The sequence below is a fragment of the Penicillium mononematosum genome (genome assembly GCF_028829835.1).
Source record: "Penicillium mononematosum strain IBT 11891 chromosome Unknown utg000005l:1.0-9366267.0:1.0-9372171.0, whole genome shotgun sequence".
Taxonomy (NCBI): domain Eukaryota; kingdom Fungi; phylum Ascomycota; class Eurotiomycetes; order Eurotiales; family Aspergillaceae; genus Penicillium; species Penicillium mononematosum.
This window is the reverse complement of record NW_026643275.1, coordinates 7,723,067-7,749,111: the sequence shown is the minus strand read 5'-3', so window position 1 is coordinate 7,749,111 and position 26,045 is coordinate 7,723,067. Positions and strand designations below refer to the sequence as shown.

At 49.5% G+C, this 26,045-nt stretch overlaps 8 protein-coding genes across 8 annotated transcripts; 4 read left to right on the top strand and 4 right to left on the bottom strand.

Annotated features, from left to right (window-relative positions):
* Nucleotides 1–354: 354 nt before the first annotated feature.
* N7519_011144 (uncharacterized protein) lies at nt 355–3,701 on the top strand (the record flags this gene model as incomplete). The annotated part of the gene is made up of 7 exons (XM_057297917.1): nt 355–441; nt 500–839; nt 891–2,462; nt 2,519–3,074; nt 3,132–3,253; nt 3,307–3,588; nt 3,676–3,701. 7 exons carry the CDS (start codon nt 355–357, stop codon nt 3,699–3,701), a joined length of 2,985 nt encoding a protein of 994 aa, XP_057145799.1.
* A 558-nt stretch (nt 3,702–4,259) lies between these two features.
* Nucleotides 4,260–5,295, bottom strand: asf1 (nucleosome assembly factor ASF1; the record flags this gene model as incomplete). Its single annotated transcript, XM_057297916.1, has 4 exons — nt 4,260–4,650; nt 4,776–5,027; nt 5,090–5,129; nt 5,187–5,295. 4 exons carry the CDS (start codon nt 5,293–5,295, stop codon nt 4,260–4,262), a joined length of 792 nt encoding a protein of 263 aa, XP_057145798.1.
* Nucleotides 5,296–5,811: 516 nt separating this feature from the next.
* Nucleotides 5,812–9,120, top strand: rna14 (cleavage polyadenylation factor subunit RNA14; the record flags this gene model as incomplete). Its single annotated transcript, XM_057297915.1, has 6 exons — nt 5,812–6,723; nt 6,808–7,239; nt 7,293–7,644; nt 7,668–8,285; nt 8,335–9,048; nt 9,107–9,120. The coding sequence occupies 6 exons, from the start codon at nt 5,812–5,814 to the stop codon at nt 9,118–9,120; spliced, it is 3,042 nt and encodes a 1,013-aa protein (XP_057145797.1).
* An 895-nt stretch (nt 9,121–10,015) lies between these two features.
* N7519_011141 (uncharacterized protein) lies at nt 10,016–10,453 on the bottom strand (the record flags this gene model as incomplete). The annotated part of the gene is made up of 2 exons (XM_057297914.1): nt 10,016–10,110; nt 10,171–10,453. 2 exons carry the CDS (start codon nt 10,451–10,453, stop codon nt 10,016–10,018), a joined length of 378 nt encoding a protein of 125 aa, XP_057145796.1.
* Nucleotides 10,454–13,194: 2,741 nt separating this feature from the next.
* N7519_011140 (putative eukaryotic translation initiation factor eIF-2C4) lies at nt 13,195–16,722 on the top strand (the record flags this gene model as incomplete). The annotated part of the gene is made up of 6 exons (XM_057297913.1): nt 13,195–13,794; nt 13,866–13,991; nt 14,044–14,165; nt 14,223–14,434; nt 14,498–14,676; nt 14,734–16,722. 6 exons carry the CDS (start codon nt 13,195–13,197, stop codon nt 16,720–16,722), a joined length of 3,228 nt encoding a protein of 1,075 aa, XP_057145795.1.
* Nucleotides 16,723–18,048: 1,326 nt separating this feature from the next.
* On the bottom strand, nt 18,049–21,529 carry N7519_011139 (SAGA histone acetyltransferase complex subunit SPT7; the record flags this gene model as incomplete). The annotated part of the gene is made up of 4 exons (XM_057297912.1): nt 18,049–19,203; nt 19,259–19,732; nt 19,762–20,390; nt 20,449–21,529. 4 exons carry the CDS (start codon nt 21,527–21,529, stop codon nt 18,049–18,051), a joined length of 3,339 nt encoding a protein of 1,112 aa, XP_057145794.1.
* A 585-nt stretch (nt 21,530–22,114) lies between these two features.
* On the top strand, nt 22,115–22,829 carry N7519_011138 (VanZ family protein; the record flags this gene model as incomplete). The annotated part of the gene is made up of 2 exons (XM_057297911.1): nt 22,115–22,139; nt 22,198–22,829. 2 exons carry the CDS (start codon nt 22,115–22,117, stop codon nt 22,827–22,829), a joined length of 657 nt encoding a protein of 218 aa, XP_057145793.1.
* A 742-nt stretch (nt 22,830–23,571) lies between these two features.
* On the bottom strand, nt 23,572–24,988 carry ptpB (tyrosine protein phosphatase PTP1; the record flags this gene model as incomplete). Its single annotated transcript, XM_057297910.1, has 3 exons — nt 23,572–24,423; nt 24,479–24,744; nt 24,823–24,988. 3 exons carry the CDS (start codon nt 24,986–24,988, stop codon nt 23,572–23,574), a joined length of 1,284 nt encoding a protein of 427 aa, XP_057145792.1.
* Between the last annotated feature and the right edge of the window lie 1,057 nt (nt 24,989–26,045).

Genomic DNA, 26,045 nt, shown 5'->3' with positions numbered 1-26,045 from the left:
ACGATTAGACTGGTTCTGTTGCATAGCGAGATCTATTCAAGCGGAGGGCCCTATCTCGCTGCATGTGATTTGGAGTTTTCTTCATTTTTGCATTGATATTATAGCGTTCTTACCAAGGGGTCAATTGAAATGAAATTCAATCTCCGTATCGCTAATCCGTACATATATATGAATGCCATTGCACATACAAGAGAAGAATCAAGTTGCCTTCAATGCCAAGTCGGAACCGATAGGGCGATAGGGGCGGAGCGGGGCAGATCCGTTGTTTAGCTTCTGCATGGCGTCAATGGTGTTCCCTCTCCGCACTTAACTTCTACTTTTACTTTTCCATAACCTGCTACACCTCTATCGCAGATGGCTCAGTTCCTGCGAGGAAAGCAAGCTGGTATCCAGAAGGACCTATCCGAGGGCTTGTCCCCGGACTTGTTCCTCCTGGACGATGTAAGTTCTTGGCATCCCAGGCATCCTCTTTTTTCCCAACTGACACCGCTGTTCTCAGTTCGCACGATGTGGCGTGAATTCGCAGATTAGTGCTATCGCATACGATCCCATACAATCCCTCATCGCAGTCGGCACCAGTGATACCCAGTTCGGAAGCGGGCAGATCTATGTCTTTGGGCAACGACGGGTTTCAGTGGTCTTTCAGTTCCCGCGGAAGGCGTCCGCGCGGTTCCTTCAGTTTTGCGCCGACAAACTGATTAGCATCGACTCCAGGAATGAAATCTGCGTGTACTCCTTGGCGACTGGATGCCAGGTGGTTTCCTACACGCCCCCGGGCCATGTGACTGCTTTGTTAACGGACCCGTGCTTGGATTATGCGTTTATCGGCATGCAGAATGGTCCGTAAATTACTAGGCGGAAGAGAAGAACTGCATATTGACCGTGAATAGGTGAAATCATTGCGTACGATCTCGATCGAGAGTCCTTGACGCCGTTCAAAGTTCCGAACTTGTGGTTGGAACGAAACCCCCCGCGCGCGGTTTTCCCCGTCGTATCTCTGGAGTTCTCTCCACGAGACATTGGCAAGATCCTAGTGGGATATCCAGAGGGAGCAGTGACATTTACATTCAAACAAAATGTTGCTCAAAAGTACTTTGTCTACGAAATCCCTCCTGGGGCACCTGGTGGAGACTCCCTACCGTCCCGCGACGTGCGCAGACCCAAATTGACCAACGCGATCTGGCACCCCAACGGAATCTTCATTTTGACTGTTCATGAAGATTCAAGTCTAGTGCTTTGGGATACGAAGGATGGCCGTAAACTTCATGCCCGGACTATCCAGACACCCAATGTCGACCAACCAGGTGCTGGCAGACCAGGCTCACCTGGCGAGCCTGCTGGACCCAAAGAGCCAATCACAAAGGCTATTTGGTGCGCAAAAGATAACCCGGACGACACTGGTCTTTTGGTGGCTGGTGGTCGACCAGTAGGCGATCAGAGCAAGGGCCTCGTTTTCTTGGACATGGGCTCAACCCCCAATTATCAGACGTCCTCCTGGCAAATCCTGTCTACTTACCTCGAGCGTCCGCGGCGACAAATAAACCTTTCAGTCCCACCGGGAGCTAAGGTTGTCGACCTCTGCCTCATCCCCCGATCCTCGCCCTACTTCAATGGCGCCCATGATCCAATCGCACTTATCGCTATGCTATCCTCGGGTGAAATTGTTTCCCTGAGTTTCCCCAGCGGACACGCAATAACTCCTACTAACATGCTTCATCCGTTTCTCACTTTCGTCCACCCCTTTGTAAATAAAGCTGTGCTTACTCCCGTTGACCGGTCGGTGTGGCTTGGTCTGAAAGAGCGCCGATTGCAGGGACCGAAGTTTGCCTTGGGCGGCGCAGAAGCGAAGAATCCTCTCAAACGCTTTGAGAACCGCAACGTCATTTCAACCGCGCACGCAGATGGGACAGTCCGTCTCTGGGACTGTGGGCACGATGATGAAATCGAGAACGGCGACGTGGTTCAAGTTGATCTTGCCCGCGCCATAGGCCGAGTCAGCAACATCGAGGTGACTGAAATGTCTCTCGCCAGCGGCACAGGGGAAATGTCTATTGGACTCAAGACCGGCGAGCTTGCTGTCTTCCGATGGGGCAATAACCCCTCATACGGGAGTGAGGAGCCTCCCGGTGTCAATCAAGGGCCAGGGAAGCTGACTACGATAACTAAGCGAACGGACCCTGGTCTCAAGACGGGAATGCTACCTCTGACTCTTTTGGATATGCAACAAGGTCCGGTGACGGCGTTGAAGCATGGGCTGGTTGGATTTGTAGCGGCCGGTTACCAGAGTGGTACTTTGGTCATTATTGACCTGCGCGGACCAGCCATCATACACACCGCACATTTATCAGACTTGCTCAAGGGACCGAAGCGGAGCGGTTTCCTCAAGAACCGTGGCTCGGAGGAAGTCAAACCAGAATGGCCCACTCAGATCGAATTTGGTGTGATGACTTTGGACGGCGAAGGTAATTATGCATGGCTTGGGCTTGCGAATCAAACCAGTGTACTGACTATGTTATAGACTACTCAAGCATATGCTGCTTTGTCGGCACGAATAGGGGCAATGTGGCAACATTCAAGATCCTCCCTGGTTCCAATGGCACCTACGAAGCTGCTTTTGCTGGATCATCGGCTGTTGAAGACAAGGTGATCAATGTCATTCCCATCGATGCCGACTCTGGCGGTCTTGCTCTGGCTACACCAAGTGCAGTCGGAGGCTTGAGGAATGGCGTGAAAGTTAATGGTGTCGTCATTGCCGTGACTGCCTCTGGCTGTCGAATCTTCAAGCCCCCAACATCAAAGGGTGCCCACAAGGCATGGGATGACTATCTCTGTGACTCAGCAGCCGTCGTCAAGACTGAAGGACGAGGCTACAGCTTGGTTGGTCTCTTCGGTGACGGCCACGCGCGAGCATTCTCGATCCCCGCTCTTCGAGATATTGGTTGCACCAAGATTAACCATATTGCGGATATGCGACGCCTATCGGAATCTTGTATCACCCCTACTGGAAACATCATGACATGGGTCGGCCCGTCAGAAATTGGAATGTTCAATGTCTGGGGAGGTGGAAACGGACTGTATGTGTCCCTCATCAGTTCGCTGAAACATGGTGCTAATGCTAACCCTGCCCACAGACACCCTTCAAAAGACAAACTTTTCAACCCCGAAGCCGTGGTTCCCCCGCGTCCTACCATCACGAACGTCCAATGGATCTCCGGCACACAATACATTTCGCCGGCTGACATGGACATTCTGAGTACGTCAAACCCCGTCGATGCCATTCTAACTGTAATCTAACCTCAAATCTAGTCGGTGGTCCGGACCGACCTCCATCGAAGGGGATGGTCGAACAAATGAAATTCGAAGAGCAAGAACGTCGGAAAGCCCAAAAAGAAGGCCGGACCCCACCGACAGCTGCAGGTGGCAGCCAGGAAGGCTACTGGTCTTACATGTCACGTCAAGTCCAAGAACGCACGGAGCGTCTCGGGATTGTCGGAGATAGCATGGACAGGCTAGAGGAGAACAGCAGCGGCTTTGCTAACGATGTCGGCAAATACGTACAGCAACAAAAGAAGAAAGCTGTCTTGGGCGGTAAGTCGATCTTCCTTCAGGTCCACAAACCTATGTATAGTGTTTAACCCCCTTGCATAACTGTCGCTGACCGGTATTTCACAACAGCACTTGGTTCGAAGTTTGGCTTGTAGGCGATTTCTCCTAGTGAGTACTAGGTTTTTCAAAATGGTTTAACTATACAGAGTAGGGGTCTTTATCTTTTTTTTTGCCGGCGTCAGGCTAGTTAGGCCATCGTGTCTGCTGGGATGTGATAGATCACTTTGCAATATCATCCCTCCATTTCTTGACTTCCCGCTTCAAGTTGGATCCACCTTGATCGTACTCCATACAATTGTAGGTGTTTCTTTGTTTTTGGTAAATTTAAAGCAGAAGGCTGTTTGATACTAATCCATGCCCTGGTAGATATCTGGGAGTCGGTTTTATGTGGCACAAAAACGGCCTTGCAGCTGTGCCTGTTACGACATATTTAAAGGAAAGGAATATGAATGGCAGATTGAAGGTCGATGGGATTCAAAATTATACCAATTCTATTTCAAAGACCTATAGTAAATGTCAATTCAGGGGAAGGACATGGAAAATCAGTCCAAGGGTCGTAAACATTGCGTTCTGGCTGTCATTAAATAGCATTCAAAAAAGTAAGAGTTTAAAAGCAGAGAAACCACTCCTGCGAGACGGCGGGACACCATGATTTAGTGTACCATGAGCTCGGGCTGAGGCTGGTGAGTTGGCTTGGCAGCATCATCCTTGGGTTCTGTGTCGTCGCCCATCTCGACATCGTCGTCACCATCGCCGCCCTCTTCCTCATCAAGGTCATCCTCATCGTCGTCACTCTCCGCCTCGAGATCTTCACTCTCGGCATCGGAGATCTCTTCTTCCTCATCCTCCTTGCCAGCAGGGGCATCGGCGCCTTCCATCTCGTGGTCATCGCCTTGGGCGGGCTTGTTGGATTCCTCGAGCTCCTTGAGGAGCGCAGCCTCGAGCTCGCGCTCCTCGGCACCGTAGGCCGCACTATCATCGTCGAGACCATCGGCCTCGGGCTGGTCAGGCGGGTACTCTGCAGGGGCAGAGTCATCAGAGTCCCTGTGGAGAAAAAAAAGTAAATGAAAGCCCCATCAGGCATGTAAACAAACAAAACAAGGGGTCTCACCATTTGATGGCGAAGCGGGTCACACGGGGCTTCTCAGCGAGGACATTGCGGCGAATACGCTCGATAACGGGCTTCGCGGGGGGGCTCGGCTGCCAGCTCCTCGCTGTCGTACTCGTTGTTCACGTAGTAGCCAACCCGGACGAACTCTCGGCCGTCATAGCTGCATGTGAGCAGGATGACGGTGACGCCAAGCATCTCTGAAGTAGGAATGCGCTTGACATCAGGTGCATCTGCCTCGAAGATGAACTTATTCACCCCGACCGGGATGGGTCCGACGAGGAGGGAATCGAGTTCTTGGTCATACTCGGAGCTGTTATAGTTAGACCCTGCGGAATTGGTAGGAAATAAGGAGTGTTGGGAGGGTGGACGTACGAAGTGGCGGATCCGACGTAGGTGAGTTTCCATTCCAAATCTGAAAGGACTCGTTAGAAGACTCGACTAGGAATATTTCAATCAGGTCAGTACTCACCCTTCTGAAGCTGCTCAAGGCACTCGAACGTGATTTCGAATTGGTAAGGGGCGGTGAAAGGAGCCGGGTTGTTGAGGTTTTTCACCCCGAGTAGTGACACGACGGACATTGTGATAAGATATGAGAGTATTTAAGTATGTACGGAAGGTTGAAAAGTTGAAGAGGCAAGAGTAGAATATTGTATAAACAGAGGGGGGTGTGGAAAGAAGAAGGAAATAGAGAAATCAAGAGAAATCAACAGGTCCACAAGAATGCAGTTTACTCTCAACCCCTCTAGCTCAATGCGAGGAGCCCATCGATCGACGCGCCTTTCGCGTCCCTCGCATTGTCCTCACCGCCCGCACGTGACCCCAATTTCACTACCCGGGCAACTTGCATCACCAGCCATCGCAGCTTTGCTCTCCCTCTTAGCGATTATTTGCTATCAGACACATTGCGGCTGAGGGTTATCTCGTCAAAAGTGGCTGTGCTCCACCTTAACCCTTGACCTTCGGAAGATTCGTCTTTATTCTAGCTTAATCTGATATCGTCGCGCAAACCCTGCTTAGCTTGCGCCGTGAACCTGTGACTTTACTAGTTGCTCACTTTTCTTCTACCTTGCAGTTATCGCACTAATCATCCCATCATGGCGGATGATGAAGCCGAGACTGCCTTCTTTCAGGCTCAAGCCTTGAATCCCGATTCCCAATCCCCTACCGAGGAGCAGGAAGGTGATAACTCAGACGCAGAATCAGATGACTACGACCCCTCACTGGCGTTGGGAGATCAGTACTCGGCCTCCTTTCCCGAGACAAAGAAACCTGATGCCGACCCCGCTGATGCAGCTCCCTCGGATGAGACCGAAGATGCCATCCCCAACCCAACCGTCGCCTCAGATGCAAACGTCGCCTCGGAAGTAGACGCAGACGCTGGCCAGACCAGTAACTCCCCGGACCCTTCTCACAACCCCTCACGTGCTGAGTCGTCGACCCCCGCGCCAGCATCTGCTGCTGAGGCACAGCCCAAGACCCGAACAATTGGCGGATTTGAGGTTGATGATGATGAGGATGACGAGGGTGATGCGGAGTATGAGCCGCCGGCTGTACTTGGGGGCGAAGATGTGAATGCTATGCCTGTGACCATGTCTGAAGATCCCAGCTCAGGAAATGCAATGCAAAACACTTCCCCTGATGTATCATCACACCAAACTGAGCAGGGACCTGCCAGTGGACCAGATGTTGCCAATAGTTCTTATTCTCCTGATCCTGTTCATAATATTGATCCCTCTTCTGTTTCTGGCCAATCGCACTGGGCTGCGCAAGACTTGCAATCCGCAACGATGCAGAACAGTACTGTCCCTACTCCTGTACCTGACTCTCCAGCTTCGAAGGGTCGTCTGGCCCACGACCGTGTCGGCATGCTGGAAGACCGGATTCGAGAGGATCCCCGAGGTGATATCCCTGCTTGGTTGGAGTTAATTGCCCAGCACAGAAGCCGCAACAGATTAGACAGCGCACGCGAGACCTATGAGCGGTTCTTGAAGCTGTTTCCCATGGCGGTAAGCCTGCCTTTGCCCCCCTCTCTTTGTGCTTTCCTTTTCTTTCTCGGCTATGTACAAAATTGCTAATGGGATACATCATAGGCCGACCAATGGGTGGCTTATGCCAGCATGGAGTCTGAGCTCAATGAATTCTTCCGCTTGGAGCAGATCTTCAACCGAACGCTCCTGACGACCCCCAGCGTTCAGCTCTGGTCCGTCTACCTTGATTACGTCCGCCGTCGTAATCCTTTGACTACAGATGCCTCTGGCGAGGCAAGGAAGACCATTTCATCGGCATATGATATGGCCATTCAATATGTCGGGATGGACAAGGATTCCGGAAACATCTGGGCTGACTACATTGAGTTCATCCGTTCTGGGCCAGGCATCGTTGGTGGATCTGGCTGGCAGGACCAACAAAAGATGGATCTACTGCGAAAGGCCTACCAACGAGCCATTGGCGTGCCGACCCAAGCTGTTAATGCTCTCTGGAAGGAGTATGATCAATTCGAGATGAACCTAAACAAGCTGACGGTAAGCTGAACAGTACTCGATTCCAACTGGCTTGTATTAACCTTTTCTACCAGGGCCGCAAATTCCTTCAAGAACATTCGCCGTCCTACATGACTGCGCGTAGCTCATACACCGAATTGCAAAACATCACTCGCGATTTGATTCGCACTTCGCTTCCACCGATGCCTCCCCTTCCGGGATCTGAAGGCGATGTTGAATTCTCAGCACAAGTAGATATCTGGAAGCGCTGGATCGCATGGGAAAAAGAAGATCCTCTGGTCCTGAAAGAGGAAGACCCTGCCGCTTACAAGGCACGCGTGGTGTACTTCTACAAACAGGCACTCATGGCACTGGCTTTCTTGCCCGAGATGTGGTTTGATGCAGCTGAGTTCTGCTTCTCGAACGACATGGAGGACGATGGACAGAGTTCTTGAAGAATGGCATTGAAGCAAACCCTGAGAGCTGCTTGCTGACGTTCAAACGCGCGGACCGACTGGAGGTTACCTCGGATTCGGAACAGGACTCCGCCAAGCGTGCTGCCAAGGTCCGGGAACCATACGACAAGTTGCTTGATGCACTCTACGAGTTGATCAATAAAGCTCGCAACCAGGAAACCCAGGATGTCGCGCGCATCGAAGCTTATTTTGCTCCACAAAATGCGGAAAGCCAGCCTGCGAATGAGGATGAGGATGATCCTGAAGCCAAAGAAAGAGAAGCTGCCAAGACAGCACAGATTGATGCGGTTCGGAAGGCCCATTCCATTCAGATCAATACTATCTCCAAAACTGTCTCCTTCGCGTGGATTGCTCTCATGCGTTCGATGCGTCGAATCCAGGGTAAGGGAAAACCAGGAGAACTGGCTGGCTCTCGCCAAATCTTTGCCGAAGCCCGGAAGCGCGGTCGAATTACCAGCGATGTTTATATCGCGAGTGCTCTGATGGAGTACCATTGCTACAAAGACCCTGCGGCCACCAAGATCTTCGAGAGGGGTGCCAAATTATTCCCCGAGGATGAGCACTTTGCGCTCGAATACCTGAGGCATCTGCTTGACATTAATGACACTATCAGTAAGTTTACCTCCCATGTTCCTGAGAGCCTTACTAACCACTGCCAAAGATGCCAGAGCGGTGTTCGAAACGACCGTCAGGAAATTGACTTCAAACCCGGAGAACGTGCACAAGGCTAAGCCCATCTTTTCCTTCCTTTATGAGTATGAATCTCGCTACGGTGACCTCACCCAAGTGATCAACTTGGAGAACCGCATGCGTGAACTATACCCGGAGGATCCTGCTCTGGAACAATTCGCCAATCGTTACTCTAACTCCAACTTCGACCCTACGTCAGTGCAACTGATTTTGTCCCCGTCCCAGACAAAGCAAAAGACCCACATGCCAGGAATCTCGGCGGAAACCCACGGTTCTCCCATGGCCAGATACCTGGATACCTCCCTCAACTCACCTAAGAGACCCTATCCCATTGATGATTACGATGAAGATTCAGGTCGCCCACGGAAGTTTGTTCGCGCTGAGTCGCCAATGAAGAGCGCGCAAGCTCGGCGTCTCGACCAGCCGAAACGAGTACAACAGTTGAATGGCCAGAGCACCTCATACAGACCCCAAGGATCTCCAGCTCCCCTGCCTCGTGAAGTGGTGAATCTCTTGAGCATCCTGCCCCCTGCGGCTGCCTATAACATCACTCGTCTTTCTCCCGAGAAAATGATAGATCTTCTTCGTCACGTTGAAATTCCTTCCGACGTTTCGCAGATACAGATCCCGCAAGCTACACACGGACCGGGTGGAGGCCAAACCCCGGGACTGAACCCCTACTCCGGTAAGTCTCATCATCTATCTCTCCCATAATGACATTCTCACTGACATACCATCCACAGGTGGTTACCGTTGATCCCGTGGTTGTTCGTTTCCCCATGGGGCCCACGGTTCACCTGCAGTGTAAATCTCTTGCCCTCTGCTTTTGCGATTCTTTTCCCGGCGCACAAAATATCCCGATTCGTCTTTGAGGACTTGATGCCCGGCTCTTTTTTTCCTGGGCATTTCATGAAACATGGTCGGGGCATACGTGGTTGTTCAGAGCCCAGCCCCTTTTGCATCTTCCATCGGCGTTGATCTATCTGGCATTTATTTCTTTCTATTTTTTTCAAATAGGGCCACAGGCCATCAATATCTGCTTGCTGGTTGTGTGGACCCAACCATGCTTTGTACAGACTCAGATAAGCAGTTAATCTCACAATTGACTCCAGAAAACACCTTCCGCACGGAAATTTGTAATGAATCAATCCGTTATTTTAGGAGTAAATGAGACCCATACCATCGTTCGCCTATAGATCTTAGGTCCATATGGCCTGAACTCCCCGGTGCCTCTTGTCTGGCTGACCAATATTTCATTGATGAATTCCATGTCCACCTGATATTGCAATATCCACGGATATAAGCTTAAAGCGACCTTGGGTACCCTCCTGGAATGGTGGGGTAGTGGGGCCCTACGTCATTTTATACTCTGTCCAATCCAAAGCCCTACACGTACCTACCTAGGTAGGTAGGAAATGTCTTTTTGCTTACACAATTGTGATAGTGCTGGGGAAAACCACGACCACAGCCTCAACTTAATACATAGACGTAAAACTACCCATTGGATTTCAGGTAGTGCTGCATGGCACCTCAACTCAAAATGCCCTCGACCTTTTCGGCGGCTTCGCATCGGGATACTGTTCCCGATGGAAGTCAATCACACACCCATCGGGGTTATCTTTGAGATTCCCATCACAACACGCGAACGTAAATCACTCTGGGAAATCCTCGCGCATTTCATCGGTGTCCACTTCAAACTCAGCGTAATTGTCGACATAAAGATCTTCGCCAGTGGGCTCACTTGGTTCTATTATGGATTAGCTTATCGAGCATACTACACCACGATCTCCATTTTAAGCAGTCATACCTGGATGATATCGACAGGTTTCCTTCGTATCTGTCGTGACATCGAATTCCTTCTCGCAATTGACGCAAAACGCGTAATGTGGTACTTGTCTCTTATTGTTGCCAGAGCTCTCTTCGGTATCGGTATCGGTGTCTGTCACCAGCAGTTGACTCTCGGCTTCTTTGCGAGCCTGGTCGTTTTTCGCGCAGATGGATTTTAGAACCGTGCGCAGGGTCTTGTCGGACGCGTCGTTGATCGCGCGACCGAGCGTTGTGGCCTCAAGCACTTCCTCGATAATTGGCATGATGGTGTCTTGCGTTGGCTGGTTTGACTTCGTTCCTTCGTGGTTGTTAATTTAAAAAGTGGGTGAATGGGTGCGATGACTATCCGTGCTAATGCATCCACCGCGGCTCGGGCCTATTATGTCTTTTTTAGTTCTTTTTCTATACACTAGCACGGATAGTCGAGTGGGCCATTCTCACTCTTTTCCGAATTTACGTTTTGATCAAACCATAACGCAAACAAGCATAGCAGATAGATAGACCATATCAATTACTTACGTAGCGGCGGCTAAAGCATTGAGTGAATATGTTAGATTTTGTATGGGCTAATAGATTTCTATAGATTTTATAGGTAGACTAATCTATTCGGTTCTAACATATAACGTGAAACCACGACCTCAGTGAGCGCTAGGATGATATTAAAAATACTAAAGTCGGCTTATTGAAGTATTCATCTATTCCTCACTTTGGTCGCACTTTGATCGCACTTCATATTCCGAAGGTCTGTTCCTTCCAAATATCACGTCTATACCGAGTTTTTCCCAGCCTTTCTCGAGCCCGAACCATATGATATCGTGCGCTGACTTATACGCAAGTGATGAAGCAGCACTAAGAACAACCAGCTTTGGCAGCTTTAGGGCCGCTCTACTAAAATGCACCACCAGAGGTGAAAGGAATGCTGTTGGCTATGGTAAAGAGAGACTTATCCGTAGACCATTTGCTAATATGTCAATTATACTCATCTTACTCAGGTTTTTTCTTTGCTCTACACCGCTGCTTGGAGAGTCTAGGGACACGTCCTTTGCGAAGACACTACGTATGTACCCATGTAGGTAGCCCCATCGGAACCTGCTTCATAGTTGTGGTTTGTCTCCATGCGCTCTACGTACCCCCAATTCGTACCATCCTTTATCTACCGATAAGAAGTCGAGACCTAGAGGGACCGGATTGGAAAATTGTATCTTCAGTCCGTTTACTTCATGTTTCCATTACGACTGGTTGTCGGCTGTTTACCCCGTCTCGGGTATGGGCAGAAGGGCCCTTTCGTAAACAGCTGTCTGGCTCACTGGCTAATTACCTAGGCTAGATTGCCCATCCGGTCTTGTCATGCCAAGCATAATCGTTAAGGTAAACGAAGTATTTGTCAAACGGGGCTGGGCGCGCAAATTGCACCCTTCGTCGCGGTTCTTCAGATCGGCCTCGGCAAGAATACAAGTTTATACTACATTATGAGGATCGTTATTGGTGCATAAAGAGCTTAAAATTAACCATATACGACATAGCAGGAATGGAAAAGCCTTTAATTCTGAGCCTTCGATAGCTATTTTGGGATCTCGACTGAAAGTGCGAGATATCTGAGGACTAGGATACTACGTATTGTTAGACAAACCCTAGTATGCATGTGTACTTTCTAATCACATAGGGCGGACTTTGACTATAGTTTTCAAAGCTGTACAGTGATAGTATTCTATATAATTTGGTAATATTATACTACGATAAGCATCTCTATAGCTTTTACTTTCGAACTTTATATAATATTTAGGATCTCAACTAAAAGTGCGAGATATGTGAAGCAGCATACTTGATATCGCCATATATACATGTTTAATTAGATATGGCGGAATTTGACCGAGTTGTTATAATTGTTGTGGTTTTCGTGCTTGTGGTCGTCGTGCTTGGTCGTGCTTGTGCTGGTCGCGCTTGGTTGTGCTTATGGTGGTCGTACTTGGTCGTGCTTATGGTGTTCGTGCTTAGTCGTGCTTGTGGTCGTCGTGCTTATGGTGTTCGTGCTTATGGTGTTCGTGCTTATAGTGTTCGTGCTTAGTTAGTCGTGCTTGTGGTTGTCGTACTTGGTCGTGCTCGTGGTCGTCATGCCTGGTTGTCGTACCTGGTTATCATGCTTGCCGTGGCTGTTGTGACGTGGTGTTATGACAGGGTTAGTTGCCTACTATATCATATTATAATCGAGCTCTATTATCTCAAGTAAAAGTGCGAGATATCTCAGCACTAGGGGTACTTGGTATTGTTAGGAAAACATCTAGTATACACAGGTACCTTTTAGTCACATAGGTCGGACTTTGACTACAGTTGTCATTCGAGGGCAATCCCTACATACATATGTACCTACCTAGGTAGCCCTAGATGTATAGTTAACTATGGTAATGGTATATACCTACCTAGGTATGTATGATGGTGTCCTCTAAGGCTGCTCCTGCCATATAAATACTAGACGTACTCAAAAGGTACGCGCACCTTCCTTCTTTCAAGCTCTACCTTCTCTACCTTCTCTAACTACTGGGGGTATAAAAGCACCTCCCTCGTCGGTTTCTTCTTCCTTTCTTCTTCTTCCTTCTCCATCACTCTTCTTTACTTTGCCTTCTCCACTTCGGATTCCTGCACTTATCTGCATAGCCGAAGGCATTTCTTACTTTCACGTCAAAGGCATTTGACATCCGTGATCACCTCCCCCATATCTTCTTCTACGACTGTCACCTCGAGCTCACTGTAATCTTTGCTTTGTAAGTGATCGTCCTGCTAATATCTCTTCTTCCCCTACACCGAGCCCGAGCGAAGCAAAGAAACGAATGGTTTCTCCTTCGCTCGTGCAGTCTCACCACCTTGCTGTCAGAACAAACTCAGTTCATATTATCCATCTTACTTCCTGACTTCACATCCTTGATCAAGTACAGAAGTGAGCCCAAAAGAAAAAGAAGCCAAAAACACTTGACTAACAAAAAGCGATCAATAGGAGCATCAACCCATCATGGCCCCGAAAAAGGCCATGAACCCCTCAACAGAGGATGGAGACGAGCACAGGTCCCGTTCTGGCCATCGACCTGCATCCTCGTCCAAGCTTCAATCTACCCCCACATCTTCAAAGCCTCCTCACTCCTCTTCATCCTCCCGTCAACCTAAGCTCAGCCTTGATCTTCCCATGCGTCCTTCTGCCCCTCCACCAAAGCCTCTGGACCCGCGCCAGGCCCAAGAGCTGCGGGACCACAAGGCCAAATTGGAAGAAGACGCAAGACGCAAAAAGGAGGCAGAAAGCACTGCTTGGATGCGCCGCACTCGTTATGACCCTGAAACGGGCGAGCAGCGAAAGCCAAAGAGCACTGGTTCAAGTAGCAGTGACTCCCCCATTCGTCGAGTCGAAACTCCTCCAGAACTCCCGCCTAACTGGACCGCGGAGGAGAAGGCCAACTATGAGCGCCTCGCAAGGGAAGGTGTGAAAGTGGCTGTTTTTGAGCAACACCGACTTGACCAAGAGAAGGTTATCCGACACAAAGATTACATGACAGTTGCCTGGGATGGCTGCAAGAACATTGACATTCCCTGGCATCGATTCAAAGTTAGGCCTTCTTCTGTATGTTCCCGACCGATATTTTCTAATTGCTCTACTTGTGGATAATGAGTTTTGCTAATCCGTTTTTCTAGGGTGTCCAAGAGGAGACTCAAATTCAGCGTCGTGTTGGCTACAACACTTCCGGCAAAGAGGTCGAGGTTATGATGAATGCATACCCGATCACTTCTTTCCCAGAGAAGGCTGTTTACCAGTATGAGGTGAGTATTTTCCATTCCTGTGCAATACCATTGTTTGCTCATCAATTACCAGATCAATGTTCTGCACGGTGACCAAAATGAAACCGACAGGCGGGTCCTCAGAAAGTGCTGGAACAGTGAGACCCGAAAGGCACACATTCCCGATGGTATCTGGGACGGTGGAAGAATCTGCTGGTACGTGTAATATCCTTCTGATTGCTACTATGGATTTTCTAACCTGTGTTATTGCAGGTCGCTGCGAAACTTCGATGACTGGAATGAGGTTATCGACATTAAGGGCGACTTGACCCGAGACATCAAGACTCTTGCTACTGTCGACGAGTTCAGACGGAATCCTGCTTTCAGAATGTCCGTCATCCAGAAGCGAAAGATTAATCTGGCGGTGATCAACGCCTGGCTGCAGAACCGCCGTGATCTGGATGAACTCGTGATTGAATCTCTGAGTAAGTTCACTCTTCTTTTCGGTATTGCCCTTTTTTTTCAATTCATCAAGCTGATAACGACAGGCTTCCTTGATCATTTGCTCCGTGAATGGCCCACCAAACAATTTGCTGCAATCAAGCGGGCGTTCTTCTTTGACAAGCTCGGAGAGGACGAGGAGCTGAAGCAGGAGTTTTACCAGCCGCTCGCCAATATGGGTGCTTCCGTTTACCGAGGCATCTACCAAGCAATTAAGCCAACTCCTGTAAGACCATATCTGTTGATTCAAATTGAAGATTGGAAAACTGATGTTCAATTATAGCATGGTCTGATCCTCAATGTTGACGTCGCTCACTGTGTCTTCTTTTCTCGTATCAGTCTTATGGGCTATATGATGAATGTGAATGGGTGGAACGATAAGTCAACCCTGGTCAGGAATCTCCAGTCAACTCGCGACGAATATGGCGGTACGAAGGAATCGAGGTATTTCGCACAGGTGAACAAGAAGATCCAGGGTCTTCGAGTGGCACCCAACTACGAGGGTTGCCCTTTCAAGATGAAGAGTTTCATTGTCAAGGGCCTGATTCATGCAAAGCCCAAGGAATTCTTCATTGATTACTACGACAAGGCTACCGGGAAGTCCACTCGAATCCACCTCGAAGAGTACTTTATGAGACGGTACAACATCCGCCTCGAATATCCCAATATGCTCTTGGTCGAGATGCAAAAAGAAGATGTCCATTACCCAGCCGAGTTCCTGGTTATCAAAGGCCTTCAGAGATACCGCTACAAGCTTACCGACGTGCAGGCGGCACAGATGATTCAATGGTGTGCGACCAGGCCCCCGAAACGTCTGGCCAATGCTCGCCAGTCCAAGGATCTTCTCCAGCACAAGAATGATCCGATTCTGAAACTTTACGGTATGAAGATCAGTGACCAAATGATCAAGACCAAAGCCCGTCTCCTTCCGAGCCCCGAGATTCAGTTCGGGGGCAACCGCAAACATAACCCTCAGCATTCGGGAAGCTGGGATCTCCGCGGTAAGAAGTTTTACAAACCCAATGAAAAGGATCTTGTGGCTTGGGGCATCGGGTACTTTGCCGGGCACCGCAAGTCAATCAACGAGGACCAGGCTGCCAGCTGGGCTGATCAATTCGTGAAGATGTACAGAAGCATGGGCGGCGTGGTGACTGGCCGACCAGTTATCAAGGCAGTGAGCGAAGACATTGGTATGGCTGTCAAAAGGATTTACGATACAATCGCAGCGGTGCACAAGAGAGAGCCCCAGCTCATGGTATTCATCGTTCCTGACAAGGACTCTTTTGTCTATCTTCGCATCAAGAAGTCTTCTGACTGCCGATATGGCACTCCCTCTCAGGTGCTCCAAGCTGCACACTGTATCAACAATAGGCCTCAATATCACGCGAACGTTCTCATGAAGGTGAATGCAAAGCTTGGTGGAATCACAGCTCGGGCTGTCCCTAAGTCGAAGAGTTCAGGTCTTCGCCCTGGCTCCATGATTATTGGGGCAGATGTCACTCATCCAATGATGGGGGTGTGGACTCCGTCACTGGCGGCCATGTCGGTTTCCGCAAATTCCACTGCAACTCGCTACATGGGTGGATGCGAGACCAATGGAGATCGAATTGAGATCATCCGGGACAAAGTGGTTGAGTACATCCTACACCCCATGGTGGCTGAGTGGAAAGCAACTGTTGGGGGTGGTAAGGCTCCTGAGTATGTCTACTATTTCCGTGACGGCGTGTCTGCGTCCGAATACCAGAGAATCCTTTCAGAGGAAGTCCCTGCAATTCGCTTTGCCATTGCGCATGCGTGTGGTCAGCCAGTCTGGGGCGGCAAGATGTGTGTTGTGGTTGCCAACAAGCGCCACCATCTTCGAGCGTTCCCTGACCCGAAGAATCGCGCAGCCGCGGACAGCCACGGCGGCCCCCTGCCGGGCACTCTCATTGATCGGGACGTGACTAGCCCACATGACTGGGACTTCTTGCTCTACACACACATTGCTCTACAGGGAACTCCCCGCCCGGTCCATTACCATGTCCTGTTGGATGAGATGGGTCTTAAACCTAATGACCTTGAGGGCATGATCAATGATCATTGCTACCAGTACATCCGCTCGACAACCTCCGTCTCTGTCCACCCTGCAATCTACTATGCCCACTTGATTTCGGTTCGTGCTCGTCACCACGAGGATGTTCCTATTACCTCTGGCCCCCCAGAGTGGACCGGAGGTGAAAATGACGAACCCGAAGCCCAAGGAGCCTCGAGCCAAGAGATTGCTTCCCATTGAAGGCACCTCAAACAGGCTGGCTCTGGGTATGTGGTACGTCTAATTCAACTGTAACATTTATATGGTTGTGGACAAGTTTTACCTTGTTCACTCCATGACCGTGCCGGTTCCCTTCCAAGGCCTTTGTCTTATGACTCGGTTTCCTTATTTGCGAACTGCTTTGCGAACTGCTTTGCGATTGCTCCACGGTTTTCTTTTTCTTTTTCTCTTTATGTTATGCTCGAACGGGATTTCGATGGCATTGCTTTTGCGATGCTGCTCTTCAGACGGCTTGATCTAAGCAGTAGGGCTGCAGTGGCTGTTGTTCACAAAAACCAGTTGCATGCTCGAGGCTGGTCTTGAAATGCTGAATGAGCCATACTTCTTTCTGTTGTATCTTATGGACTTTGCCTTTTTTTATTATCGTTACGCTCGATCTCAACCTGGTTTTTATGGGTGGTTGTCTCTGACAACTTGACCGATTGAATACCGAAGGCTGATTGATCCTCAGTTCACGAATTAGTTTCATATTTCTTTCCCATGTTTTTAACCCAGAAAATACCAAAAAGAGCCCCTTTCATGGGATATTTTATTTTATTGTGCAGTTGATACACTTACGATAATTAGCGGTTGAATAGAAGTCTTGATGTAGTTTCTCCGATGTGGGATTCCCATATGATCCTTGGATGCCATCTGCGCTAAAGAAAAAAAGGAAGAAAATACATGTACCTACCAAGGTAGGTAAAATATAAAAGGTGACAGAGATTCGAGAAAGTGATTCAAGTGATATTAAGAAGGAACTACGCCTAATTAGGGAATATAGTCTGAACTTGACATAAATCTACGCACTAGTTCACTATTGATCTTTGTTTAGCTGATACCTAAGAGCAAGACACAAGCCACACAAGTATAGGTCTGAATTGGATGAATCTGAGTAGGTATTCTGTTGAGAAATGAAAAGTCCCATCAAGGGACGATATGATACAAAGAGACTAAAATGGGCATCCACTTTGTCTTTCCAAGGACAGAAAAGAAGGGAAAGCAAGAAAAACCGATAAAATACAAGGACTGGATAATGTATCGTTGCAAATTTGAGGGTCAAAAAATACAGTCCCTCAATAGCCCAATATTGGGTGCTGGCTCCTATTGCTGCTCGCTCTTCGCCAACTGTATCGTAGCAAGGGGACAGGAAGCTCTGTTTGGTTGTGTCGTGGGACATGAGTCGCACATACTGAATATCAGAATAAAATTGCAGACAGGTATGCAAAAGCAAAGAAAGTGACGCAAGAGAAGGAGAGTTGCTCAGGAAAGCATAGGACCATGTCCGTAGTCAACCATAGGCCTTCTTCACGCTCCATTGGTCATGGATTCACCAGCGCCATCAACGAGGCCGGTTTCTTCGGTCTTCATATCAGCATTTGTTGCCGGGTCACCAGTTGCTTGGTCGCCTTCGCCATCAGGGTTGAAGTTGGGCATTTCGAGGGCCACGCCACTGTTCTTCTTGGATTTCTTCTTACTTGGCTCTGCACCGCCAGTTTTGGATGCCATCGGCGGAGCGGCTCGTTTCTGCGGACTGGATGAAAGACCCGGCAGACTAGCCTGGGGGATTTTGCCAGAGGCTGGAAGGCGGGGTTTGATGGCCATGGGACGCTGCTTAGGGGGCAGCTCCAGGTCTTCCACAAGAGGTTCATCATTGTGTGCCTCAAGCTTGCCCTTGAAGAAGTCCTGTAGGAGTCCAATCTGGCGAGATAAGTTGTCCGTTGAAATGCGTGCATATGGGGGCGGCGGAGCGAAAAGAGTAACGGTCTGTGAAACACTCGTGTTTTGAGAATTGGCCGCATTGAACATCCGATTTTGAAGCAGATGCAAGGGCACACTGAGCGTGGAAAGGCCGAACTCCCGATCCAAGCCTAGTTCCTTGAAACCGAAGAAATCCTCATCAATATCCTCAGCAAAGTCACCACCGACAAACTGTTCACTTCCATCGGCAAAGGCGTTTGAGCCGTCTTCGCCGCCTTCAAGGGCAGGTCGAAGGAGTTCTGTCAGGAGTGACCTGAGTCGATCATGAGCAGTGGTGAGCTTGGTTCCCAGACGATCCACATCGTCCTTGATGTAGGACTCCAGTTCATCTATGTGGATCCCCACAGAAGACAAGGTGTGTAGGACAATTTCAGAACGAGTGTATGCAGGTTTCCACTCGGTGACTGAAGGGGAAGATTCGTGTGACTCGGTGGCAGGAACCTTTGGTGTTTCCATATAAGACTTGAAGGTGGCCCCCAGTTTCTGGAAAAAGTCGGCGGCAATATCTGTAACCGCCTCAAGAGCAGATGGCTGGTATTCCTCAAAGCCAGTGTGATAGAAAATCTTAGCCACTGAGCGCTGCAATGCTGCCCTACAGGCCCAGGGGGCAATGACAGGGCCGTTGTCATTCATGACATGTGGTTCGATGTCTTGCTCGAGAAATGGCTCGGGTTGATATTTTTGGAATTGATTTTGGTACATCTAGAGGAAAGTCAGCTGAGAGCTCGGATAATAACAGAGTAATCAACTCGCTTACCTGTGATTGAAGCTGCATCTGCTTGACGATGCCAATCTTTGAGCAGATCTTGCGAGTTTCTTGCATCTGCCGCATGTTCGAGTTCATCTTGCGGGTCAATTTGCTATCTGGTTGGATAAAATGGCCTTTGGGAAGCATCCGAAGGTACTCTTCAGAGGCATCGACAACATTGCCTTGCGCGTCTTCCTTCCAGAGTAGCCGCTCAGGAAGATCAGGAACACCAGACATGACATCATAATAATAAGGCAGCATCTGGTCTTCTTCCACCTCAATACCTTCTGCAAGGCTTTCGCCTGCGGCCTCGGGTTCCATGGCTTGAGATTCCCCGTCGCGAGATTTGTCAGCTTCGATAGTAGCTTGTTTCTGGTGTCGAAGCCATCGGCGCATGCCAGCTTTACTTCTGAGTAAAGCGGGTTCCTCAGAGTTGAGCTTGTCCCCCAGAGAAGACGATGTCGCTCCGCCGCAACGCGCGCTCTATCTTTCTTGGTAACTTGCTTCCACACTTTGTACTCTGGGTCTTCCGGTTCTACGCCGCCCGAAACTGACATGGCACTAAGCGCAGTTGTCGACGTACTCGGACCGTCGATATCCATATCATCCTGGCTCGCTGTAGCTATCGCTGCTGAACCAGCAGGGTCAGATGGCGTGTTAGATCCAGGAGGTGGTGTGGAAAATCCATTTTGACTAGCTTCACCGGCAGCGTCCGAATCTGCGCGAGCCGGCGCAGTTGGCTGAGTGCTGGAGGCCCTGGCAGGGCTGGGAGTATTACGGGAAGGGGCTGTTCCTTTTTTGGAAGTCTTCTTGCCAGGAGCCTTTCTACCCCGCGATGACATGATGGGCTCATCGTCACTTTCCTCGGCACCGTCGTTATCGGCAAGCTGGAGTCGACGTTCTTCGGCTTCAACTTCGGCACGGTCCCTGATGACAATATCTGGAATGAGAGGGACAAGCTTCTCAGTCTCCTTGCGCATGTAAAGTGCGTGCTTCCGCAGAGGATGTTCGGTGTTGGTATTGTATTTCAAGCAATTCGCCCAAATGAGGGTGAGGTCATCGACGAAGTCTTGTTTGGATCTATACTGCAGGCCTTTCAGCTTTTTGGTCATTGATCCAAGATCCATCGGGTGCTTGATGACTAGTGGAAGGTTAGTAGATGAAACAGATCATTGCGATGCGTCGAAAGGGTCGCTTACTCGTATGATAGTCCGGGGCATCGCGTTTGTTGACGCGAGTCAAAAAAGCAGTTGAATGTTCTGTCATAGCTTTGAGCTCACTAAGAACCTTTTCCGCAGCTTCATAGAGCTCTTCCTGGCCGACCTTGTCTTCATTCGCCCATTTACTGCGGTTCTTACGAACCTCGCTCAGCAAGCTCCGCAGCTCAGCATCCGATGCCTGAACCCGGTCTCGCTTTTTGTCAATGCGTGCGATAAGGTTTTTCAGAGTCAAACTGGAAGCGCCCAGGTTGGTATTACTCAAGGAACTGTAGCCATTGGAAGCGCCTGGGGCATTGTTGCCGCCCATGTTAGCCTGGCCGGATATCTCTGCCTCAACTTGTCTTTCCGACTCTTCCAAGCGCTGTTGATCGAGCATGGCATCCCGGTCATTCTCAAGGGTGTAGAACAAAGTGTGGAAGCTTCTTCTGGCAGCCTCCTCCGTTGCTTTCTTGTCTTCCTCGAGTTGCTTCCGGAGATCCTCCATTGTTTCCTTCTTTGGCTCCTTACCTCCATCCGCAGCGGTGGATACCGAGGTGCCGGGACGGGGTGCTAATGGCGCAGCACCACTAGGCTCGTGTGATACAGCAGCGGACTTGGTTTTCAGAGGGGATTCAGCAACATCGTCCATTTCCTCGTCTTCGTCATCGTCGTCGTAGTCATCGTAATCATCGTCATCGAGCTTTCGGGCCGACTTGCGTGGGGCGGTGAAAGGGGGAGGCACATCATCGACGCGTTCGGGTTGAGCTTCGGACGACTCAGTAGTTTCCTCAGCCGCAGGGATATCCTCCGAATATTGTCCAGAGAACAGAGCACTTATTTTCGCCTCACTGCGGCGATACAATTCACGGAATTGAGCAATGCGCGGGTCTTCTTCGGGCGCGATATCGGTTTCGGATGTCGAGCTGGGGTTCGGCGCTTCGGCGCCAACAGAGCCGCGTATTTGCGGCGTCCGGGAGCCAGATAAAGTCTTCACTAAGCCATTGACTGGGCGGGGAGAGTCCTGAAGATCATCTGGGGGCCGAATATTGCCCGGAGGCCAGGCGTTGTGGCCGAGCGACATGCTCGCTCCAAAACCCCGGTTCTGGGGCGGGCGAGACTCGATTCTCCGCGATTAGGATTACGGGCCGATCGGACGCGACACAGGGGCCGGAGAAGGGACAAAATGCATAGAGATAGAAAAGACCCCGGGTAAAATTGACTGAAGATGTCAAACCAGCGAAAAATGATAGCGTGGCGGAGAGGTTTGATGAAGAAGGTCCGGGGGAGCTTCATAGGAAGTTTCTCTGGACGGGGATGAAGTACAGGGCATGAAGGCGGAGTTAACCGGCAGATCTTGTCTCATTGTCACTATTTCGACTGGCGATCAATGGCTATTGTTCACATCTTGACTTATTCCAATCTATTATTCTCCGTGGTCTTCTGTTGGGTTTACTGTGGATTCATTTGATTCTGTAGCTTTTTACCTCTTCCTTGTTGTTGTGAACATCCCCATTGCTCCGCATATGACGCACCAGGCATCAGCTGGGGCCGAACTCCTCCACATTTGACAGCTCTCCCAAAACGCAGACAGAAACAATCACCTTCACAAAACAAAAGAATTCCAAAGATTCTTGTCACTTTTCCCTCACCAACTTGATTCTCGACCATGCGCATTCGCTACCCTTTCGCAGGTAAGCTTTGCTGACTTACCATTCTGGTTCCGGCGATCTCCCAACTAACCGCCCTTAGGTGCCTTCATCTTCCTGCTCTTCTTAGCCGGTTACATCGGTCTTCTCCCACACAGCACCTCTTCAACGATACCAACCCAGCTTCAGCCCAATGACAAGTTCCTCCACCTCGTCACCTTTTTCCTAGTCACAGTTGTATTTTACTGGGTCTTGGACACTACCCGTCGGCGCACGCTACACGTGACCCTCGTGGTCTGCACATTAGGGCTTGGTATTGGTTCTGAAGTTGTGCAGGGTTTTATTCCAAATGGACGAGACTTTGATCTATTCGATATCGTCGCCAATGTTGTCGGTAGTCTAGGCGCCATCGGACTTTGTAACTGGTACCACCGGCGCATGATGGAGCGCCGCCGACGAAGTCGGTATGGCATGACGGAAGAGGGCGCTGAGGATGTTGAGCTTGGTGGCGTTGTCGGAAATTCCCGTCGCGGCTCAGAAGCAATGGGCCCACAGGAATCCGGTGTCATGAGTCTTGAGCAGGAAGTCGACAACTGGGACGAGAATGCAGTTGACACTTGGGATACGGAAGAAGCGCCGAGTCCTGAGCGAGAGGCAGCTCCTCCCAGTTATGAGGCTGGCTCAGTCGGTGGTCAATCGGCTGCAATCCCTGCCGTAGCCAAACGTACTGATTAAGGCTACTCTTCACTGGAGCGAGGCGTGTTCTTTGTACCTCGGAAAGGCGCATCTATGCCTGCATTCAGATCTTGTTTTGCTATATTGTGTTTTTATGATGATGGATTTCATGTCTTGGTCTCACGTCGGTATGATACCAATCTCGATTTTATGCTCAGCAGTGCTGCTTTTGTTTTATTTGATTTGTTTACATTGTTCTATTATGGCTTGACTGGGATGGATGATCTTCCACGGGTAAGCCCATGGTCACCCTCAGGTGATAGGCGAAGAGTGCAAAGGATTCCTCATAATTTCGAAAGGATTGTACAGTGGTGCGGATTTACTGGGAATATGTAGGTGCTACATAGCCATAAAAATGCTAATAATGGAATCTGATCCCCAAAAAAAGCCTATGATAGAGAGACAGTCACTAGGTGAAGGTAGAACGTCTCAGGGCAGTCGGCAAAGCATACAATATCACCAATTGGCTAATATACAGTGACTCTAGGGCGAGACTGACAATGGTAGTCAATAAGCAATATAACTACATCCAAGATGATAACCAAAGTAACAAAAGCGGGGGTATTTCAACAGCAAAGGAAAAAATATGTAGCAGGGGGTTGGAAGGCATAATTCAGAAATGATCGCAAGTTAAAAATCAGATAAACACCGGATGCCATGAAGGGATGCAACATAAACATAAGCCTCTCGTCCAAAGTTCATGATCACAGGGGTGGACGAAAAGGCCAGGATTGAGCGGGCGTCATTCATTAACAGGATCAGGAAGCTCCGGTGTGCCGGACCGACTTCTCGTCGGCGTATGAGAGCGATCTGGGACAGCTTCCAACTCCGGCTTGGAAGTTGGCAAGTAATCCGCCTGGTCATTCAACTTGGCGATTTTCGCAGACCGTTCCTCGCTGCCGTTAGGGGAGTCCATGTTCCAGTCCGTAATCTTGCCCAGCTTTCGATCGGTTTGTTCTCGGAGCACTTCGTAGATAAATTGCATTTGCATCTCGTTGTAGACCATCATCATCCGCTGCTCGCGCATTTGATTGACGGTTTTGAAAACAGGGTCGGCCTCTGGTTCCATATTCAACAGATGTCCTGACTCTAGCTCGCATAGCAAATGGTCAAGCGCGATGAAAGTTCCTGTCCGACCAACTCCTGCGCTGCAGTGCACGATTCGTGGATTGTCCGGGCTGGACTTGGACGCTGACAACTTAATCAACTCGAGAAGGGCTTGGCGATCGCTGCCTTCGGGTTTGGAGTAATCGGCCCAGCCAGCGAAGAGGAAATGCCAGACAATCTTTGACTCCGAGCCGATGGCCAGTTCGAGTTTGCGGATTTCAGATCGTGATCTAGCGTCGAAAGTTGATTCTAGCAACGTAACTCTTCCCAAGACACCGGGCTCTGTTTGTCCACTCTCATCGAAGAGAACGTCCGATTCATCCGCCAATAGTACCATTGAAGCCTGTTCCGTATCCAATGGGAAGTATTGTGCGCACTTTTCCCGGCCCGCTTCAAAAGTTTGGGTAAGCATCACGATAACGCCGACCTCCTTGCTTTCGTGGAAGACCATGTGCCAGAAATCCGGGAGATGTCCAAGTTTGGGGCCCTGATTAATGGGTAAGCAAAAGGCGTATATGATTTATACCGAATGCGCAACCTACCTGGGTCGCTATGTATTTCCTTCCTTCTCGTGTCACCGAGTCTTCCAGAGTGATCGGAGATGCGTTGATAAAATCACATTCGCCCTCGGCAACCCGCAGATGGATGCGACAATTTGCCCAGGCCTGGACGTTAATATACCGATTCCTCTCTCTAACTTTTGGGTCTACCTCCAGGGCCCAGGGATGCAAGAGATCATTGGCCAGCATACCCTCGGCCAGACGTGTGCGCTGCATCCATTCCAGTTCCTCAAACTTGTCATGGATCTCTGCATAAGGAAGCGGTCAGTCACATTCCACGTGCAGGTTGTATTTCTCCGATAGGCGTTTATGCACCCCTCACTCACCCGAGACAGATTGACACAGGAACGGTGGAACATCTTCGGTATTTCCAGCTTCCAGCTTGGGGTTGTCCTGATCCGCGAGCATATCGAGGCCCGCGTCGTCATTCTCGGGCAGTCCGCGCTTGGTCGCTGGGACACTGGTGTCGATCTTGATAGTCGGATGCGCCATCTTGGCGGCAGCGATCCGCTGGAATGCTCGGACTTTACCGATGACACCACGCGCTTTCCTCGAGACTGATTTGGTTTTGGAACGTTTTTTGTGCGGGGCAGACGTGAAGGAAGGAGGGGGCGAAGGAGATGGATCGGTTCTCACGTCGCTGTCAAAATCTGCAGACACTGATGTTATCTGCAGTGATGACAGATCGGGACAGCTATAGAAGCTGTCCCGGGAAGACGTGTCCAGGGCCAGATTTTTTGAGGATCGCGGGGGTTGGGCGTCGAGGAAGTGGAGGAGAGCGTCGCAATAAAAGCCCTCGTATAGGGAAGCCGTATACTCCCGAGTCCACCTGATTAATTTCCGGATTAGAAAGTAATTTTTTAAAAGGAGAAGAAGAAGTTTAGAAGAAAGAAAAGAAGAGAATAGAAGTAAAGAAAAAAAAAAAAAAAAAACAAGAAACTGGAGACGGGGCCAAAAGGAGAGAAAGTGGAGGCAAAGAAGAGAGGAAAAGCGCCGAGGTCGAGTATTTTATAGTAGTAGATAGTATATATTATATGTTATATAGTATATAGTATAGTATTTAATACTACCTAGAACTAATCTATGGAGCCCAGGAGACTATTTATGTTTTCATGGTCCTTTCTCGAATTCAGCTGCTTGCGGCATCCCACATTGATACATTTCATATGTACGGAGTACTAGTAGATCTATTAATATTCTATTGTATTAGTTCAAACTGAATTCTGATAGAAACGGGGACCTTTCTAGGATCTATTTTATTACTATCTATTTACCCCTTTATCACCTTGTATGACTCTATTACTTTTGTATACTCTCCAGGGCTGTTTACTTTGACTTCGTTTTTGCGCGGGAACGCCTTCGGAGTTCATCCTCATCCTCTTCCTCTTTGTCTTCCTCTTCTCTTCTTCTCTTTCTTCCGCTATTCCCTCTATCTTCTCTCTTTATATCTTCCTCTTTTTACAATAATCTCCAATTTCCGCCTCGGCCTCGGATGACGCCCTCTTATGCTGACAGGTGTTGAGCACCCCCCGGTTCGCATATGTCAACA